The sequence below is a fragment of the Anomalospiza imberbis genome, chromosome 7 (assembly GCF_031753505.1).
Source record: "Anomalospiza imberbis isolate Cuckoo-Finch-1a 21T00152 chromosome 7, ASM3175350v1, whole genome shotgun sequence".
NCBI lineage: Eukaryota > Metazoa > Chordata > Aves > Passeriformes > Viduidae > Anomalospiza > Anomalospiza imberbis.
This window is the reverse complement of record NC_089687.1, coordinates 12,423,061-12,442,767: the sequence shown is the minus strand read 5'-3', so window position 1 is coordinate 12,442,767 and position 19,707 is coordinate 12,423,061. Positions and strand designations below refer to the sequence as shown.

The window sequence follows — 19,707 nt, the reverse complement described above, 5'->3', positions numbered from 1 at the left end:
TATTTGCTTTGCTAGTAGCTTCTTATTCCACTGCTTTAAGAGAATCGAGCCAGTGGCCTCAGTTTGCCTCACAGCAATTAATTGACTTAAAATGATTCTTCCATTATTACCACTAGAACAGTGATATCCTGTAATCTGAATCAGAGGTATATATTTAACAGTGAAAGAATTCTTTGTGTGCTTGAGCTGAAGGGGAAGGAGTTTGTTCCTGCAGCCTCTGTAGTGACAACAGGGCATTGCTTCCAGGTTCCAGGGGCTGGAGGGGGACATGAGGCACTAACCTGGTAGTGGTAAGGGAGAAGTTGGTGTAAACTGTCAAGTAGAAAACATCTCTTGTCTGTGCTTAAGGGTAGGTTCTGTTCTGTTGTGGTGGGTATGGGCTTGATATCACTGTTCTCATATTTGGGACAGGACTTGCAAAAGGCATTGATAGATTTTTCTTCTTAAATCAATATTACAGCCAAACTGTGATTGTTGCTTGAGAGTGATTGTTGATTGAACTGGGGAGCAGTAAAGCTGCAGTTGTGTGCACAGGCTGTCTGATTAACCATTGCATTGTGCAGCAGTGGTTTCTGTGTTTGTTAGTTAGCTGTTAGAATAGCTTTAGCTGTTCCCAAGCTTTAGAGAAATGTATGAGATTCCTGACTCTTGCTCAACGTAAACATCATAATATCATTTTTGTTTTTATAATTGTTTTTCCTTGTTCATTGAAAATAGAGCTCATAGGGCAAAATTAAACTGAGACATTTCCATCAGAAACCAAGAGAGGTGAAACAAGTGATCCTGGCAGGGTACCGAGTACATGCTGTGGTTCACCTAAAACACTTTGACTGCTAAGGTTTCATTCACAGCTCTGCCTAAGTTAACAGAACTGAAACTGGTTCTAGGTATGCCTGACCATAAGTGCCAGAGCAGTCCTGTGCAGTGCACCCTTCTGCCCTCTGTTCTGCTTACCAGTGTGGGGTGAAGTGCTGCACTAACAGCTTTTGGTGATACCAACTTCCCTCCCCCTAACTTTTCTTTTCCTCTTGTAAAAATCCTAAGGGGTTCCTTAAGTTTGTTAGAAAAACTTCAGATGTTTGTTCCAAAGAGTGTCTTTCATGGATAAAAAACTTCCCTTCTTCGCTCTTCACTTTTTTCCACTGCTATGCGATGACACAGCAGGCAACGTGCTGTGCCTGCAGGAAACGTTAGGAAGTTTCTTATACAGATGTGAACTGTTCCCTTTTTCATGTTTCTTAAGCTCACTGAAAGCCAGTGTCTGTTAGTTACCTGAAACATTTTTTCTAGATTGTGGCTGGTCAGCAGAAGACATCTTGAAAAAAGAGATTTCATGTGTTAAAGCTTTTTTTTGTTACAGGAAGAGTGGTAACAGAATTGTGCATCTCTCTGCCCATCTTTCTGCCTTTGCAGCATACCTCTTGTTGATTTGCTAGACAGCACAGAGTTGCCAGAAACTTGTGTGGATGATGCCGTGGGCCGTCCGGTTGTTGGCTTGGCAACAGGAGATTCAGAAGAGGCTATTAGCTGCCCTCCTCCTGGCACAAAGGAAACTGCTGCAGACAAAGCAGACTCTGATCGTAAGCAAACTGACAGATTTTTCCATGTTATGATGTGTGAGATCAAGATTAAATAATTGGTTGATATGAGATTGTTTCCTTACGAAAAATGCAGAATTGTTTTAGGAAGCTCCCTTAGATTATATACATAAGGACAGTTTCACATTACTGGAACAGCAAGGAGAGAGATACAAGTGAAAAATCAGTTCTTCATTGGATGTGACTTTGTCCACAAATACAGTAAAGTGCAACCATCTAAGCAATTAACTCTGTGTTTGCTCGCTCACTGTGAGGATGGCTGGCTAAGTGAGCTGCCAGGAGTGCAGTGTTCTCATTTGGTGCACACAATCTGCAGGCTTGAAATTTGCACTGAAGCTGGAGCAAGTAGATTCCCCCATCCCTGTGCATTTTTGCACAACTTCAAAATTATGTAATTAATATTCAGGAATAATGCAAGTTACAAGTCAGATAACTCCATGGTAACATTAGAAAGATGATATATTTTGTCTTTTTCAGCATTTGAAGATACATTCCTAAAGCTGAAACAGCTGGAGACAGAGTGCAGCAGCCCCGTGCCGACTGAGCGTCCCAACGTAAACATAAATGTGCAGGTAACTGGCCTTCATTCCCCTGCTACGGTCCTGAATTTTGTTCAGGTCATTCTGAAAAGCCTTGCCTTGCTCTCTGAGTAATACTGGGGGATAGCAAAGGAAATACAATTGCTTTATGATATATAAACCTGTGTGTAACAAAGCAGTGAGATAAAGATGGGGGCAGAGGTGCATGTGTGCAGACTTGCAGCCTGGTGAGATTTTCCAAAATCAGTGGGAGTAAAAGGCATAGATGCTTGAAATGTTTCTCAGTTGTCTTTATCTGTAGGTTACTACCTGCATGGTGTTGGGTAGTTCACCCTCTTTTTGGAAGGGCTGAGCTGCTTTCCTGGCAGTTTTCAATTCCAAGAAAGTTGTTCTGATGTTCTGTTTTGAGTCAAGTTTGCTGATGATCCGTCCCTCCTGTCAAGTAGCCAGTTTGTACCTGCTCTCTGATGTAAGTGTTAGTGCTCTGTGTTTACACAAAGAGGAGCAATGTGGTTTGATTTACTGCTCTCAAGTCTCTCTGAGCAAGTCAGGCTGCACTTCACGAGCAGCTGAGCCAAAGTAAAAGCCTGAGTGCCCTGAAACGGGTGAGGGCTCTCTTCTCCCTCCTTCCTCTTCACTCTTTCTTCCCCAGCTTCCCTCTCTCCTCTCTCACCACCAGGAATCATTGCAGGTTTCAGTGAACAAATATATCTACAAACTGCCTTTGTTTTGAACTTTTTGTTGAGGTGCTGGGTTTCTTTAGGTTTTTAGTTTGCTCTGTAGGTTGGTAAATAGTGAGTTGAATAGGTTCAGGGAAGGGGTCAAAGAAATGCCAGGGCCATAGTGAAAATAAGTAGTGTTGCTAGATGGGAGGGAGAGGCCAGAATCCTCCCTTAGAACAGCAGTGAACTTTGATAAATTCACTGGTTATCAGACAACTGCCCCCTGACAGGATATTCTTCTGGCTTTTTTTAATGAGCTTTAAAAATGAAATTATTTTTCCATTACTCTGCTTTCTTTGATGCAAAAGCTTTGGGAGATTTTTGTGTTTTGAGCAAGCAGAGAGAGTGAAACACCTGGCAGTGTTATCTCTGTTTAGACTACCCTCCCTTGCAGGGAGGCCCGAGGATTTATCTCACTTTGAGTGAAGCAGCTATGATTTTTCTTGCTCCCTCAATAGTAACAGGAACCAGGTGCCAGGAGAGGTGTTTAGCAGTGTGTGTTTGAGCTAAGCCCACTCCTAAGCATGTGTTTTCCACCTCCATGTGAGAGAAGGCTGCTGCTGTGGGTGGTGCTGCAGGCTGCTGTCCCCTTTAAGGGCTGCCTGGTGCACCTCTCTGCTTGGTGAGTGCATTACAAAGATTACCAGGCTTCTAAGAAGATTAGTCAGTAGACTGTAGGTCCTGTTATGCTGAAACACTGCCTCTTCATAAACTAAAGCAAATGAACGCAGTCGATTTAAGAATATTTTAGCCTGTTGAGCTCCACTTTAGTTCAGACAGAGAGGGGAAGAACATTTAATTGGTTCATTGAAGAGAATGGCCCGAACCTGTTTCAGAGGTTTTTAAATTGTGGCTGATTTATAAGAAGCAAGCTAAGAGTCCTGCAATGAGCTAATCCAACAAACAGCTGCCAATACAGAGCAGTCACAGTCATCCAGCTGCTGTCACATAAGGTGCTGAGTAACTTTAGAGGTTATAGATGCTGGGAGGACAGTAATCTGATTAGAGAGCAAGAACATTTGCATAACAGAGAATTATGGATCAACAGTATGCCAATAGGTGGGTAAAACACAGTTCAGCTTTCAAGAAGGAAGTGCAAATTACATGAGGAAAATGTAAGAGTAGATCATTGGAGGTTTTTTTAGGGTAGAAGAGATAGAATAAAACTTTTCTGCCTATGATGTAGCTTACCAAGAAGTCACTTGAGAGTGTTTGTTTAAAAAAGATAGACAAAGATTAGAGACTCTCTGCATACTTGAAATTCCCAATGCTTCAGATTGCAAAGACATGTAGGTTACAGTAGCACCAAATGAGCACACCCTTCAGAGAGGAAGGCTAATGGGTTGGAAACCAGTCCTGAAAAGAGTGACCTAAAAGTCACTGTTAAAAATACTTTGTTTCCTGCCTTTGAAGGCTGCTTTAGAAAACATAGAGGCTTTCATTTATGGTGTTGGTTATAAAATGTACCTGTGGGCTCTTCTCCTGTACTTACTTTTCTTCTTAATCTGTTAGTAAAATAAGTGTTTGTGCTATCCTTTTCTGGCAGAATTGTATGGGACTGCAATATATCCACTAAAAGCTTGCAATAAGTTTAGATCCTGGAGCTTGTTATTATTTCAGAGGGAATGCAGTATTGCAGCATTCTCTCTGAACGTGTGTGATTAGAAATTTCAGCACATGCAGAAACTGTTACAGTACGTAAGAGGTTTGGTAAAATGCGTTGGGAGAAAGTGTCATCTATCTACTCCTGAAGGCAGAGCTGCATCCTGAACTTCATGACACTGTTATATGCCAACTCACTTCAGCTTTGTTAATTAAAAATCTTTAACTGTTTTCCATCAGGAGATAGAGATAGCTGGACAGTCATCTTTATGTAATTCTATACTTGCAATCAATCAATCCTGATTTATTTCTTTGATAGGGAAATATTTATCTAGCTACCCCTGTTCTTCCAGAGAAAAAGAGGAAGCGAGGGAATGAATGGCTTCATTCTTCTCTGCTGCTCACTGCCAAAATCTGTTGGGATGGAAGAATGCAACTTTGTCCTTTCCCAGCTTTCACTAGTGCAGTGACCAGATCTGACAAAGAGAGCAAATAGCTTTAAACACACCAACACTCTGCTTTCATCAGCTTCTGAAGGGAAATGAACAATAAAGGTTCACCCTCTTTGCCTGTCTTCAAAGTCTGCTCCCAAGTCAGAAATACAAGGACATGAGGGTTTACTTTTTCTGAATTTGTTCTGATCTCTGAATACATGGAAGTTGGTTCAAAATGTACCTGCATTAGCCTCCATCTTCCTGCATAAAGTGAACAGAACTCAAAAGCACAAAGGGTTGGGATCACATGCCTTGTTACTGCCTTTAATCTTTCCCTGCCTTTTTGCATCACTGCCTAGCTCCATGTTTTGATTAAAGAACACAGTACAAGTGTAGTTTGTCCAGTCCATGGAAACAACAAACATTCCTAATGAGCTGGAATAATGACAAACCGCAGCAGCTTTACTGTTTTGTGTGAGCACCTGAAATGTCTTATAAATTGGACATCTGGAGGCATTAGCAGGTGCCAGATGCTTTTCCCTCTAGGTACATGTTTTTTTTTCATTAAAAAAACCTGTAAGACACCTATGCTTTTTTCAAGTGCAAAATAAGGTTGAAAAATAGATTATTAATACTGAGGGCAATACTTCCTTAGTGGTATGAAATCTGTGCTCTACTGAATTAAAACATTCTGTAATAGTACTAAGCTTTTTCAAAAGTAAGGGAGTCTAATCATTAATAGACTAGAGTGACCTAATTAAATTGATTTTTCAGGTGGAGGAAGCTAAGAGGAAGCAAAACAATAAAATGGTACTTCAAGCATCAGTGTACTGATGTGCTCAGTTAAAATGATCAGATTTACTGTATTAGTGGAATAATGCATTCAAAATGCTGTGCAGGTAGTGTCACACATGGCATCTACTGCAGTGAGGTCCAGTAAAGACTTTAAAATTATCATAGTGGGTGCTGCAGCTGTACAAATAATGATAATTTAGTTGTAATTATTCCTTTTGGCAATTCCAGCAGCTTATCTAAAATAAAAGTACTCAAAAGTACTATTGGTCCTCATAGCTTTTTATGTTGTCAGTGACCCTTGGATATTTTGTGAAGTTCATTGCTGACTGGGTCAAAATTTGAAAATGGATTCTCCTTTAGATAGTCTCCTGAGATCCTGTTTGGATATCCCAAAAAGTGATTTAGAGGGAGACAAAAGAAAAGAAATGTTTTTTCCCCTCTCTAAAGTCTAAATAGCTACAAGTTCTTGGCAGTGTCTCCAGAGAATGTAGAAATCTGAGAGTGGATGGAGAACTGTGGAGGGACAGGTGTTCACCTCTTTTTAACTCGTCTGTTCGGCTCTTCTCTTTGCAATGGGCTTCATTCCTCCTGGGCACGCTGCAGTTGGTGCAGGTGGGAGTGCAGCAGGATTGTCCCTGCTCGGGGCAGTCCTGCAGCACTTGACTCCTGGGAACAGCCTGCCCTAGACCTGGCATATGGTGAGGAAAGCAGGACTCTGTCTCCCCCTGCTGAGTCATACCCTCAGAAAGAAGGTCAGAGGGTTTAGTTTTCACTCAGCTAATTAACTTCTGCCACTAATGAAATAGCAATTAGTAGATTGAATGCTTAATTAACATTTCATAATTAAGAAATGAATGAAATATACTGTAGTGAAAGGTATCTCGTTCTTACTTCTTCTCTTCATTGTGTATCTGGCTGCCAGTTTGCTCTGATATAGTCAGTGGTGGGAGAGGTAGTTAGTAGCACATTAATTAAACTCTTGGTCTAACTTATAAGTGAATTTTAAATTAAAAATCTTCCCAACTTGCATTTGAGAGTAAATTACCAACTTAGGCTACACTGACATGATATAATGGCTGTTGTATTAATCTCCTTTCAGTAAACTAGGCTGCAGTTTTAGGATGCACTTCATTTCTTACACACTGTATTTTTAGCACAGCGGTTTGCATTTCCATATTCAAGCATTGTGCTTTTTTCCTTTATGTGTTGCTTGACATTACAAAATAAAGGAAGAGTGCTAAAATAAAGGGAAAAATTGCTTTTTCATTTCATTATAAGTCTGCTGACTTTCCTCTGGCTTCAGAGCCTTGTTGTTATTTAGAGATGTTGATAAACTTCTGCCCAGACTTGTCCATGTGGAAACTGCTTCTGATAAAGATGTTTTCATGTCTAGGATGAAGTGGTGAAGTTGACAGATAAATGTCTTAACAATGCAATCGAGAGCCCAGTCGTAGCAGCAAAGTGGCTTCCAGCAGATCTCAAAAGCAATATCCTGAAGGCCCAGGCAGAAGCAGGGCACAAGGTAAATACTCGACTGAGCAGAGCTCTCAAATGTTTTATTTCTCTTCAATTGCCTGAGGTTGGAGAAGGTGCCTTGCAGATAAGAGTGTTCCAAGAGCCTTGTCCAAGGCAGAGTCAGAGGGCTTCTCACAGTGATAATGGTTCTGTACTGGAACGGTTGCTCCAGGAGGAATTTCTGTCCTTGATGATACTCAACAGGTAACAGGACAAGACCCTGTGCAAGCCCTGGTTTGAGAGGTCATTCAGACAGGTAATCTCCAAAGGTTGTCTTCTAATCAAGCAATTATTCTGTCACTAAGACTGGGCTTTTTGCATGTTGTAGTAAATTTCTTAGCAAATAACAGTATTTTATTTGGTTTTGTTGGTGAATTATTTTTATTTGTGCACTGAAGTTGTCTTATGGAATTGATGCTCTAAGTCCCTGAGCTGTAGATGAACAGCACGTTTTTGTGCTAGGATAGAGACACAGCTCTACTGTGAATCTCACAACTGGCACAAGATGGAAACTGGTATCACAAATGTATGTCTCTGTTAATTTCTTCCTCTCAGGTTGGAAGAGATGACAGCATGACAGGTGTCAAGAATTCCAATATTCAGGAGGCTGCTGCCAGGTAGTGAATAGATTTGTAAGAAACATGTGTTGTAGTTACCTCACTACAGAACTGAGAATCTGCAGTTTAGTTTGGTCTGCCAGTGGCTCAGTCGCCACTGCATTTTATCTTGCATAGGGTACCTTAACCCTCATGAGTGTGAAGTGGGTGTGAGATGAAAACCAGGATTATAACTGCTAAGTTTTATTATATACAAGATAATACAGATGCTTTTTATTCTGTCATACTTGATGACCATTGTTACAGCAGCAATTTCAGTCATTAATTATTTCTGAAATGTGGACGTCTTCAGTGTGGGGAGGGGATGGATATGTTCACAGTAGGTGTTTTCTAGTGGATGAAAAAAAATTGTGTACAAACCCCTGCAGTGACAGTTTCCTGAGAATTATTAAATATGGAATGATTGCAGGGTCCAATGGAATTGCAGGCATTGAAAAATGTAAAAGGTTACAACATCTAACTTCTTGACCATTTGTGAAGATGCAGGTGTGGCAGACCTCAAAGAGCAGAGGGTGATACTGTGATACAAATAAAATCTACATTAGCAGTCCCAAAACTGGGTTGTAACAAATGATTCATAAAGAGCTTTCCATGGAAGCTTATACCTGTTTTCTGTTTTTGTTTTCTGTTGGTTTGTGCCAGGAACCTTATCCTGTCAGGCAAATCACAAAGCAGTCCCCCAGCAACCAGTCCGGTATTTCAAGATCCAAGAGAGCTGCTGAGAGCAATCCCTGCTTCAAACACCTTTGTTCTGTAAGTGATTCTGGAGAAACGTGTTTCTGGGGTAAGGGGGCCACGTGGAGGTTATGATGAAAAGGCCTGAAAAGATGAGGATCAGTTGCTGAGCATTTAGGCTACATCTAAAGCAGGTTTACGGATGCATTTTTAATTACCGTTGCAGCAGTTAATCAGTAGGCCAGGCCTCGGGGTGAGTATCCTTGCAAGCAGTAAGTGAATCTCTCTCATCTTCTGAGAGGTCTGAGATTCCTGACATCCTGCTGCCCCTGGCTCTAAAGAGGAAGATAAGAGGATGACAGGAAAGGCCTCAGGCAAATTAGACACAAGGGCTGAAGAAACTCCTTTGAGATAGAAGACATTGATACGGTTGGCTCTATACAGAGCTGTAGCTGGAAGTATAGGAGAGAGCAGTAGTCTGTGGAGGTAGTTGGAAGGCATTTACATTAACATACAAACACCAGTCTTTTGTCTGCCTCCGTGGAACTGGTGTCAAGGTTTTGAGCTGTCTGGGAAGCAGCACTGTTCCATGCTATCCAGGCAGGGTGCTAATGAGGATGTCTTCCCCTTTCAGTAATTCGTTGAATGAGGACAATGCTGACTCTAACCATGAGGACCGGCTAATTCCAGCTAACCTGGCTCCAACTGAGGAGGCTGCTGTTTCAAAGGTATCACCACCTGCCAGCCTGGAAGGTTTCTATGTCACATTCTGAGCTCCCGATGCCTCCAGGCAAGCCCAGCAGACGTTGCTGCATGCCTCTCATAACTCGGTGAATGCCAGGCGCTGGGGAATGCCAGAGAGTGCTTTCTGAAGCAGGCAAGGACACTGCACAAATCTTTCCAAAGGCCATTTCTGCGTGTCCTTTCCAGTTCTTGGTGTAACTCTTATTTTTCTAAACTGGTTGTTTTTCTTACACTAGAGAAAGCCCCTTACATCCCAACGATTTCATGCTGCAGTAGGGAGACGGTAGGGATGAAATTCTGACATAGGCAGTTCCCGTGAAAAGAACCACAGGAGGAAAAGTTTAAATTTAGATGTTCATTTATCATATTCTAGTTACCGTAAGGTTATTTTTTAACTGGATTCCATGAAGAGCACAAATTCGGGGATTAAACTTTCTTTTGTCCCTCTCTAAAAGAAAAGTAGGGTCCAGTGCATTGGACCTGTGCTGACTTTACTTGAGCAGACTGACAGGTTGTTCTGGATGACCAAAACACCCTGCCCTGTAGCTATTGGGCCTCTAAACCGGTATTACATAGTTGATCCCACTGAATAATCACAAATTTCACCGAGTTCCAACACCCCACTCCAGACCTTGCCGACCTTTCGAATGGTGCCGTACCCCACCTTTGCAGAGGGGAAGGGACACTTTCACTGCTTGCTTACAGTGGCAGCAATGTTGTTTCCAGTACTTTAATGAGAATAAGGGAAATCAAAAGGCTATAAAAAAAGATCAAATGGAAAGATGTGGAAAAATAGGCCTGATAAAAAGTGATGTTCGTTAAAGATACTGGTCTATAACTCAGGAAGCCACTAGAGTATTCAATAGACCTGTGTGGTTAGTACTGGGAATTCAATTCAAAACTGATTTATTCCATAGAGCACTCCAGATGACCAGGACGTTTCCTTAACATCACTGACAGAGAATCTAATTGACTTTACAGAAGCCACACCTCGGGTAAATGTATTTCAAACCCAAACTTTTTCCTTTGCACGTAACAGTGATTTTTACTCATGGACTCTCCTCTGGCTTTAGTGTCTGTCTGCCAGGCTTGGATCTGCGGCAGTGGAAAGAAGTGCTGGACAGGGATCACTGCTCACATGGCCCCCACCTGCAGGGTGGCTGGTGTAGGGGTGTAGACTTGACAGCTTTGCAGGGGAAATGAAGGAACCTGAAGAGTGAACCTGTATGTGTGCCACAGGAACCTCTAGTACTGTTTTAGCAGAGCTGCAAGTGCCAGTCTGCTTCTCACACTTTTGGGGATACCTAAGGGTTCAGTAATACAAAGTTCAGAAATTACATGGGAAGATGTATGTACATGTGTGTATGTCTGTATGTATAGATACACACACAAAACTTGAATAGTAAACTTGTAATGCTAATCAAGCCTTTTATATAGATAAAAAGAAATCTCTTCTAAATTCTGCTGGCAAAAACGAGTTACATTGTATGCACCAAGAGAAAGGGGGAAGAAAGAGGACCTTTAAACTCTTCACAGTAGTGTACTCTGGATTAAGGTTGTCCACAAAGCACTAAAAGATGATGGATTCTTTCCTTTGGAAGGGAGCACTGAGTTGAAACTGCTCCCAGTGCGTGTCTGGCTCAGTGCTCAGTGGGTGCCACATCTCCACCTAAGCACTATCGTGATTCAAAGGCTAACGAGGGGCAAATATCTGGGATTGTTTTGGGGGAGGTGTTGTTTTGGGAGGTATGCTATTTTGACAACGTTCTCAACTACTTTCCACCTTTTAATTGAGCTTTTGTTTGCTTTTTGTAGGCGTCTTCTCAGCCCATTGTAGCACCGAGGTGGATAGTGCCAGTGAGTTACTTGACCATTTTCTTAAACAAAAAAACGAAAGCATTTGTCATGATTAAGAAACAGGAGTTCAGGTTCAATAATAATAAAATGCAATAATTTTTAATAGTTTGAAGGTCTATAAATTAATGTACCAGACCAAAAATAAAACAAACTAATTAATCTGGAGTAAATCAGTCAACATATCCTGTTAATAGTTAAACTTCATTTTTGCTGTATTGTACTGCAGGTAAATGCCATAAAATATCTTAAAGAATTTGTATTGGTAAAGCCCAGTCTGGAGTTTAATGAATCCTATTTTTGCCATTTACAGGTAAATCATATAGAAAAGTTAGCTTGTCTTGTCCTGGCTGGTGTTATAGATAGATGAAAACACTGGTGTTTTTCTTGTTTCGTTCTTCCCCATTCAGACTGGACTGATTTCCAACGGGCCGTTGGGAAATAATGTTGCTTTGTCTTTGAAGGCAGTGAAAGGCAGCACGGAGACCCTGATGTCCTCAGCTGGATTGACACCATCCCAGCAGGCACCCGAAGTGAGGTGAGGTCTTCTCAGCTCACTCCACAAGTCTGTGTGGGCACTCTAATTGCTTCCACTGACATAGTTACAGAGGCCATTGAGACACATTGCCTTGTTTTGCTGTGCTAATAAACTGTAGCTCTGTCTCAGTTTATAGCATTTGAAGTATAACAAATAAATGGATGTGTGTATATTATAATTTTACTTCAGTTTCTTTCCTTATCTGCTCACATGTTGTAATGCTAGACTAATGTTACAGTACAGAAAAAATTTCTGAGAAATCTCTGTATAGTGTTTCAGTACCTGCCAGAGGATTGGTGGGTGTAGAGAGGGATGGCCCCCAATTATTTCCAAGCTGTAAGGATGTCAGAAAACCAAACTGGTAGAAGCCTTTTCCCTTGCTATTCCATTCTGCCATGCTGATGAGGCAGAATGATGGCAGTGCCCATCTTTAAAGAACGGCAGTGGTGCTGCTGCTATACTGTTTAAATTTCATTCCGTTTGCTCTTGCTGCAGTTGTCCATTAGAAAAGTTTGTCTGTTGGTCTCATTAAGTTACAAGGGGAACAGCCATGAATACTCTTTGAAGCAATACTTCTCTCTTGTAATCCATCATGGCAGACCTTTTTGGAGGAGTGTATTTACAAAGCCTTTTTTTTTCCTCTTTTAGCCCAGTTACTGAGGATGCTACAATAAGAACAAAATGTTTACTCACCACTGAACTCTAGAAGGAGGAGTCTGTGAAACTGTCACCTTGTAAAAACTCAAATCTTCTAACATACCTCCCTGGGATCCTTCCAAAGACTTGCTTGGGATCAAGCTCGTGCTGAACAGGAGTCAGCCAGCCAGCTCGTTTGCCAGGATCCAGGAAGAGACTTCTACATTTTTCACAATCTAACTGGAACTGCAGCCTGAACTGGGATATAAAACCACATGCACCAAAAGATCCATTTGATCTTCTCCTGCGGGAGAAGCAAAATGTCACACTGGAGCTAGTTCTGAACTGAGGTGAAGAAAACAGTTGTGTTCTGCTCGTGCTGAGTTAATTGTTCCTTACCCTGAGCTGGCTCTGGTGCTGGAAGGTGCCGCAGAGCTGTGGGCTGTGAGCTCGGGGCCCTGGAGGCTGTGGAATAATGAACATCCAGGGATGAGGAGAACTCGCAGGGCCACCTCGTGGCCGTGCCCTGCACAGGGCTCTCCACGGTGGTCACTGTCCCTCCCGTACAGCCAAGGACATTGTCTTCTGTGTGATTATTCTCTCTGGTTTTCCTTCGTGTTACCAACACATACTCTCCTTTTTGGCCTTAACCCCCTTAATAATCCTTGCACATCCTATGACAGTACCTGGAAAGCAAGGAAATTTAGTCCATCAGTGACCAGCTATGTAGACTGGATTTGAGCTGCTGCTCACTGCAACCAGGAAAATGCAAATTATCTGCCAAACAGCTTGTAGCATTAGCAGAATACAGCAGAATACATATTATACCGATAATTTAATTTCCTACATGATTCAAATACATGCATTTTAGACTAGAGATCTGTATGTTTTAAAAGCAGTGAAGGTGTGAGTGCAGCTTGATTTAGGAACTGCTTATTGATTAGTATTGTTGTCTTCTAGGACTAGAAAGGAAAACAGTTTTCTTGTTTCTCTTCATGCTGTTTCTGGGTGTTTTTTCCAGACGCTGTGTTTAAGCAATACTTACCAGATATTGTTGCAGCATGAGGATACAACTAGATCAGTTTTTAACACCACTTTGAATCCTGTTCCAAGTGTAATCTAATTGTTGTATGTGGAACAAATTACAGAAAGACTAGGTGAAAATAGGAAAAAAGGATGAAAAATTCCTGTAAGCAATTCACTTCTCTGTAGAAGGAAGGTAAGAGCGCACACTGCACAGAGAGGTGAAGGTTTTTGGGTGCTCAGGTGAAGTTTGGGGTACAGTGCATACAGTTCAGAGATCATTTGAGCTCTGGGCCAGAAGTATCATCACATGGACCCTGGTGATAATAACCTGTGGAAAAGGTAATGCAGAGTCAGAGGGAGGAGAAACAAAGATGATTAATCCCACATCTAACAGGGAAGCACAGATGAAACAACTGTGATCTTTCTTTCTGAGGAAGAGGTTTGAACATGTGACTGGGGTTGGAGGGCATTTTCTGCATAGTGCTGCTGTTTGTAGATACTTACATGCATGTGGGTCTTTGAAACAAACTTAAATGTGGAAACTGGTTCTGGATCCTGCATGCACAACTTCATTTCTTCCCATTGGCTGTGTGCACGTGTCTTAGAGTAAACAAAGGTTTGGACCAAACCACTGTGGGTTGTGCAGGTAAGCTGGGCCCAGCGAGGCTGCTGCATTCAGACCAAGGTGTCCGTGCTGCTGTTGCTCTCGTGCTCTTCTTTGCAAGATGCTGAATGCATGTTAAGGGACAAGCCACGTGAATTTTATGTGGCCCACTGCCACATCTCAAAACCGCTGAGGCCTTAAGAGAGGAATGTAGGGACCAGAGAAAGCTGTAGGACTGACTTACCAGTGACTCTGCAGGCAGTGATTTGCAGCCATTGCCTCAAGAATTTGCCAGGATTTCAGGATTAGTGGCAGGTGCTGCAGGTGCCTCTCCAGCCAGCAGCAGAGCAGCACACAGGCAGGTCCTGCTCCCGTGCTGCTGGATGAGCAGAGCCACTGCCCCAGCTAGGCACAGGATTCCTGCTCCCAGCCCTTGGGCTCTCCCATTGCTACTTCCAGTTGAGTATTGGCTTTTTTTATACTTTTAAATCCCAGCCTTACTGCTTATTAAAATGTAGAAGATTCCTGATTTGAATATCAAATGTCTTAGTCTGGATTAATAATGCAGTTGCCAGCAAAGTTCCTGCAGGAAAAGGGAAGCAATGGCTGCAACAGTCTGCTTTCTGCACAAAGCCAGGACTGTGTGTGGAAACTTGGCACTTGCTATTCATCTGTTTGCTCAGCAGCTGAGCTGGCATTCGCCAGCTACATGTGTTGGGTTTGTAAATAGACAGAATGCAGTAGCATTTTCTTAGGCATGTTTGATATTTGGCTCTTCCCGTTGGGTTCAGGAGCTCTGCGAACTGTCAGCTTGAATCCCTCCCAAAACTGGAATAACAGAAGTTTACAGTTTTCCAGCACTGCATGTTGAATACCATCCTTAGATTCCTCCCAAGCCATCACAGCAAATAACAAGTAAATAGTGTGTGGTGAGTGTGTCCCCTAAAATCTAAATGGATCCAAATAACCAACTGTTACTTCAGTGTGGTCAGGATAGCAGTGTTTGGAGGGAAATATAATTACACACATGCACACACAGAGAAACTTCAAAGGGGCGAGGCTTTCCTCAATTTTCAGAGGACTAATATTTGAAATTTCACATAAAAATGCAAACATTTCAACTGGTAAATTGGGAACCTGCAATATCTTATAGATTTGGGGCTACAAACCCAACTCTTCCCAGCAAAATCTGATACTTGGAGCAGCTATTCACTCAATTTACCTTGATGTATCTTACTTATCTAACCAAATCACTGCTTATGTAGGGAGCCTGGCAAGGCCAAGGTGACACAGGTTTGTGATCTGAGCATCCTGCAGTTTGGCATCACTGTTCTGGTTTGCAGCTACAAGTACTGTATTACAATATGACTGCCTAACAGGTAATACAGCATTCCTCATGACCTGCATTTTATCAAACACAAATAGGGATAATAGTTCCTACAGTTAGTGTTATAAAGTATCACTGAATGCCTGTGTGCTACTGAGATAAAAGGATTGTCCTACCACGGCTATACTATTGATTGATTGGCTATAGGGTCCAAGCATGTTCTTGAAGTCTAGTTTTTGGTATTTATTTAAAGAGATTTATAAATAAAGCTTTTGTGTGAATCTGGTGTCAGGATGTTGGCAGGTCTGCCAACCACTGAAAAGCTATAAGAGTTGACAGGAATGAATGCTAAGTGATTGGATCTGAAAGTAAAAGTGATTTTACTCCAGTCACATTCTGTGATTGGAGTAAAAGGTTTTATAGAAATCTTGGCGTTTATAATAACAGCATCCCTGCCCTTATCTCAAACTGATTAACCTGAGAGACATGCATTTCAGTCTCACCGATTTAAGACCATCAGAGTCTGCATGTGCTGTGTGCATTTACAGGCTTAGGAAATGGGGATTAAAATGGGGGAGATGAGGCTTTCTTACACCAGAATTAAGGGAATCTCTTCTTTAGTTCAGTGGTAGTAGAGGTTAATATTAGGTAAGTTATAGGACATAAATTACCTACTTTCCTGTTAATCAGTCATGGTTAATGAATTAGCTTGAACGTATTTGATTTTAAACTTAAATTTTTCTCATACTTTGTCAAAGACAGACAGCTATGTAAGACAATTTTGGACAATTTTTTGGACACAACTTCGGCAAGGAAATTTGCAGGCCTGTTAGAGCAGCTCAGGTGAGCAGTGCAGCTATGTGTGGGTCTCTGTACAAGCCGTTTGCAGTCCTTGCCTGCTTTCCCTTTGTCTGCACCCTGCTCCTTCCTTCTCGTTTCAGGAAGCAAAGACATACTGTTGGGATTAGTGTGTCCTTCACAAGCAGCACTGGATGTATTTTTCACATTGTGAACATATTCTGGTATGACCCAAATCTACTGGTGAAGTGATAGTAGCTAGCAGCCAGCTAGCATTTAAAGCTCTATCTGGGCACATAGTGTTTCTGAGTTTAGGAAGCTGTAGTATCTATATACGTACATTTATATATGTAGCTGTTAGACACTGTAATGTCACAGCTTTCAAATGCAGCTGGACAATCATAACTTTTCAACTAAAAGATAGACCAGTATATACTAATGGCCTTTCAGTGACACAGGTGTGATTGGGGGGTGTTTGCTCCAGGTGTTGGCACCACAGACGGGAGTGCAGGGCCCTCCCCACAGTGCCATGGCAGAGGCAGAGCTGCGGTGGCTCCGGGCAGTGCTCCGGGATGCAGGTGCTGGGCAGAGCCCCTTAAAGCCAGGGCTCGGCTTGGTGTCACAAGTGGCTCCGTGTTGCTGCTGGCCTGAGCAGCAGGCACTGCGATTCTCCTGCAGAATTCACCTCCTTTTGACTGCTTGGCTTGAGCACTCTGCTCCATAAACACACACACTACTCCTACCTACATAACTGGACAAACTTATTTTTAAAGTACATAAGAATATTTTTTTAGCTAGATTTGTTTTGTTAAAGCCGCACTAACTACTGTATTTTTACTTTTTATATGTAAAGCTTGGCAATAGCTCTCAATGTATAATTTATTTGTTGGTTTTTTTATAAAACAAAGTGCACCCTCTTGCTTGTTTCACAACACTGGTGACGTATGAACTGTCTTAGGCACTGCACTGAGATCTGTATTGAAACTGTACATGGGAACAAGTAGTTCTGTAGTCCACTCAACCCAGTCTTGGAATGTTGATACTGTAGTTTTGTCTGAAATACACCATGTCAGTGCAAAAGTCTTGCAGAGTCGTCTTTAACCCCCTGCATTACACCGGCACAGCACTCAGAGGTGGGTCACCGGGCTTGGGACGCCAGGTTGCTGCTCCAAAGTTAGCCTGTTGTCAGTTAAAGCTTAACTTAGGACAGCACCAAAGCTTGCAGGTAGATGTTAAAGAATTAAATGCCTTTTTTCCAACAGAGCTGAGATTGTCCAGGAGGACTGTCAGGTGTCCAGTGCCTTTGAAAACCAGTCCTGAGGTGTGTGCCCAGAAGGGGAGCCCGAGCTGCCCGGTGTGGTTCCAGTGCAGGCCAGTTAACCGAGCACCCTCACTCTTGTGTGCAGCAAGGGACTGGGCTGTGTTCTCAAGTGCAGCAGCACTAATGACTGTTCAAAGGGAACTGTTTACTCCCCAGCCCTGACATCGACTAAATGCTAAAGATGGCAGCAAAGGGCAACTAAACCCTTTGAACATCTTAGTTTCTCAAAAACTGGAAAGTATCAAAAGGAAGACAAATTGCTCCATCCTAATGACTAAGCTCATAGGAGATAATTTCTCTGTGGTACAATTTGTTGTGTAGGTCAAACTGTGGTCCCACTGCTAAATCACTAAATTGTTCTTCAAATCCACTTACAACTCAAAACAATTAAACATTTAGGTTTTTCTATTATTAACTGAAAAAACCTTCTTTGAATATCTGCATTTTAGAAGAAAATATTTCTGCCATTCATACATTTTAATGTTCAGAAACCAAATGTCAGTTAAAACAATGAGTTTGTTCAGATGTTTAGTGCTGATCAGTTTGTTCCCTGATATACAATTTGTGATACAACAGCACATCTTATGTTTCAGATGACGTTGCCAAGAATGCTGCATCCTTTTGCTTTTGTTCTATGGACTGAATTTCTGAGCATATCAGATACGTGCAAGGTTCCATGCTTTTCAGAGAGATTCTAAACAGCCAACTTCAGTGGCAGCCTCTTCAGTCCCAGCCAAAATTGGTGTGTTTTGTTTTGTTTCTAAATATTTGCCTCTAGCTGGAGTAATTCCATTCATTATTTCATGCAGGCCACCACCGAGCTTTCAGATGGCAGCAGCTTTTAGTCACTCGCTTGGGCCTGGGATGAATTCTTATTAACTGCTACAGGTACAGAGAAGTATCATAAGCACATCCACAAAGGCTCTTTTCTCCCTCTCTGAAAAGGTGCCTGCAGTGGGAAAAGAGGAGTAAGGTGCTCTGAGAACCCTTTTGGTGTAGCTGATAGCACTGGCTAAGGTTTGAAAGGGGATATGACCCAGGAAGTGTCACAGTGGTGTAAGCAAAGATTGCGTCCCTAGGTCTGGACACTGGAGGGTACCTGAAATATGGGTTGTGCATGCCCAGAGTGGACTGAGGTGTCAGGCACTCCTGTGGGCATTTGTGGGATGCAGTCACTTCAATTCCCAGCGCCCCTCCCTTCCAGCTTGAGCTCACTTTTGTTTTTTGAAGATCTGGGAATGGGCCACAAGGGGAGAAAGAGCCTCCAGTGGCTTCAGCAAAGCTGCTGTAGCACAGAGCCCCACTTCAGGATCAGGGCTCTCTCCCCTTGCACAGCATTGCTGGGCCCAACTGTGGCTCAGCCTCCCTGAGCCCCCATCCCTCCAGCCAGGCCTTTCCCGAGCCCCTGCTCCTGTGTCCTGTACAGGGGCAGGGGACAGCGGGACCCTTAGGGACAGCTCAAGAGGTTTGGCATCTCTTAGGTGACAGAGTGGGTGTGGTGCTGCCAGTGCTGGTGCCCCCACCTGACCTGGCACACGGGCAGAGCCCAGGGGAGGGAACAGGGGAGATGGGCTCACTCCAAGCTGCTTTTTCCTGCCCGTGCCAAGCCATTGCCTTTGGGCTGGCTTGTGTCCCGCCTGCGTTGGCTCCGAGTAAATGTTAAACCCTTCATGGGGCTGCCAAAGGGAAGAGAGTTTGAGGGGGCAGGAAGAAAGGAATGGCAGAGGCTGGATGGCATTTTCCTGGGGCTCTTGCACATCCCCAGGATACCACTACCTGCCAGGAGGCCTTCGCGTGACTTGGAAAAATCACTGGTTTATTGTTGCCCTTTCCAGTTAAATTTCCTTCCCTTGTCAGTCCTAGATAAAAGGCTGTATGTTACGGCAGCTCTCAGGATAAAGCCAAAACAGACATGTCAGTCAGCACAAGGAAAACAAGCTGCTGATTTAAGACTGCAGTGCTGAGTACATGCTCAGCTCAGTCACTGTATTGATGTCCTTTCCAAAGAAACCTCCTCAAACTGGGAAATTCTTCTTCTTGGAGAAATTTAAAGGATGGGCAGCCTTCGAAGCCAGCTGAAGTGCAGGGAAATTACTGGGGCTTGCAGAATCACATTCCTTGGTCTGAAAAGTAAGTTCTTTCTTGAGTTAAAAAATACAAACACACATTTTAGACTCATAAAGGTGAACATGAGCACACAGTGATAGGAAATGGAGCAGGCTTTATTCACATGGCAGTGTACAATCCTCTCTGTTTCCAGGTGAGGGTCATGGATGGCCCAAATAACTCTTAAGTAGCTTTGCAAATCCATCTATAATTTTCCTGTTGAATTCACGTGACAGTTACTTGTGAAGAGATGATG

The 19,707-nt window shown here is 42.7% G+C and overlaps 1 protein-coding gene across 5 annotated transcripts in view; it reads left to right on the top strand.

The window, feature by feature from the left end:
- Positions 1–12,721, top strand: part of EPB41L5 (erythrocyte membrane protein band 4.1 like 5) — a 49,403-nt gene extending 36,682 nt beyond the window's left edge. For 4 of the 5 annotated variants that reach the window (XM_068195432.1, XM_068195429.1, XM_068195430.1 and 1 more), the window contains exons 17-26: positions 1,414–1,580; positions 2,076–2,170; positions 7,084–7,212; positions 7,761–7,822; positions 8,465–8,575; positions 9,132–9,225; positions 10,159–10,236; positions 11,057–11,098; positions 11,506–11,633; positions 12,282–12,721. In XM_068195432.1, coding sequence (XP_068051533.1) covers positions 1,414–1,580; positions 2,076–2,170; positions 7,084–7,212; positions 7,761–7,822; positions 8,465–8,575; positions 9,132–9,225; positions 10,159–10,236; positions 11,057–11,098; positions 11,506–11,633; positions 12,282–12,339 — 964 coding nt within the window. In that variant the 3' untranslated portion in view covers positions 12,340–12,721. The remainder of the gene's footprint in view (positions 1–1,413; positions 1,581–2,075; positions 2,171–7,083; positions 7,213–7,760; positions 7,823–8,464; positions 8,576–9,131; positions 9,226–10,158; positions 10,237–11,056; positions 11,099–11,505; positions 11,634–12,281) is intronic. The other variant, XM_068195431.1, reaches the window with a different exon arrangement.
- The last annotated feature ends 6,986 nt before the right edge of the window (positions 12,722–19,707 follow it).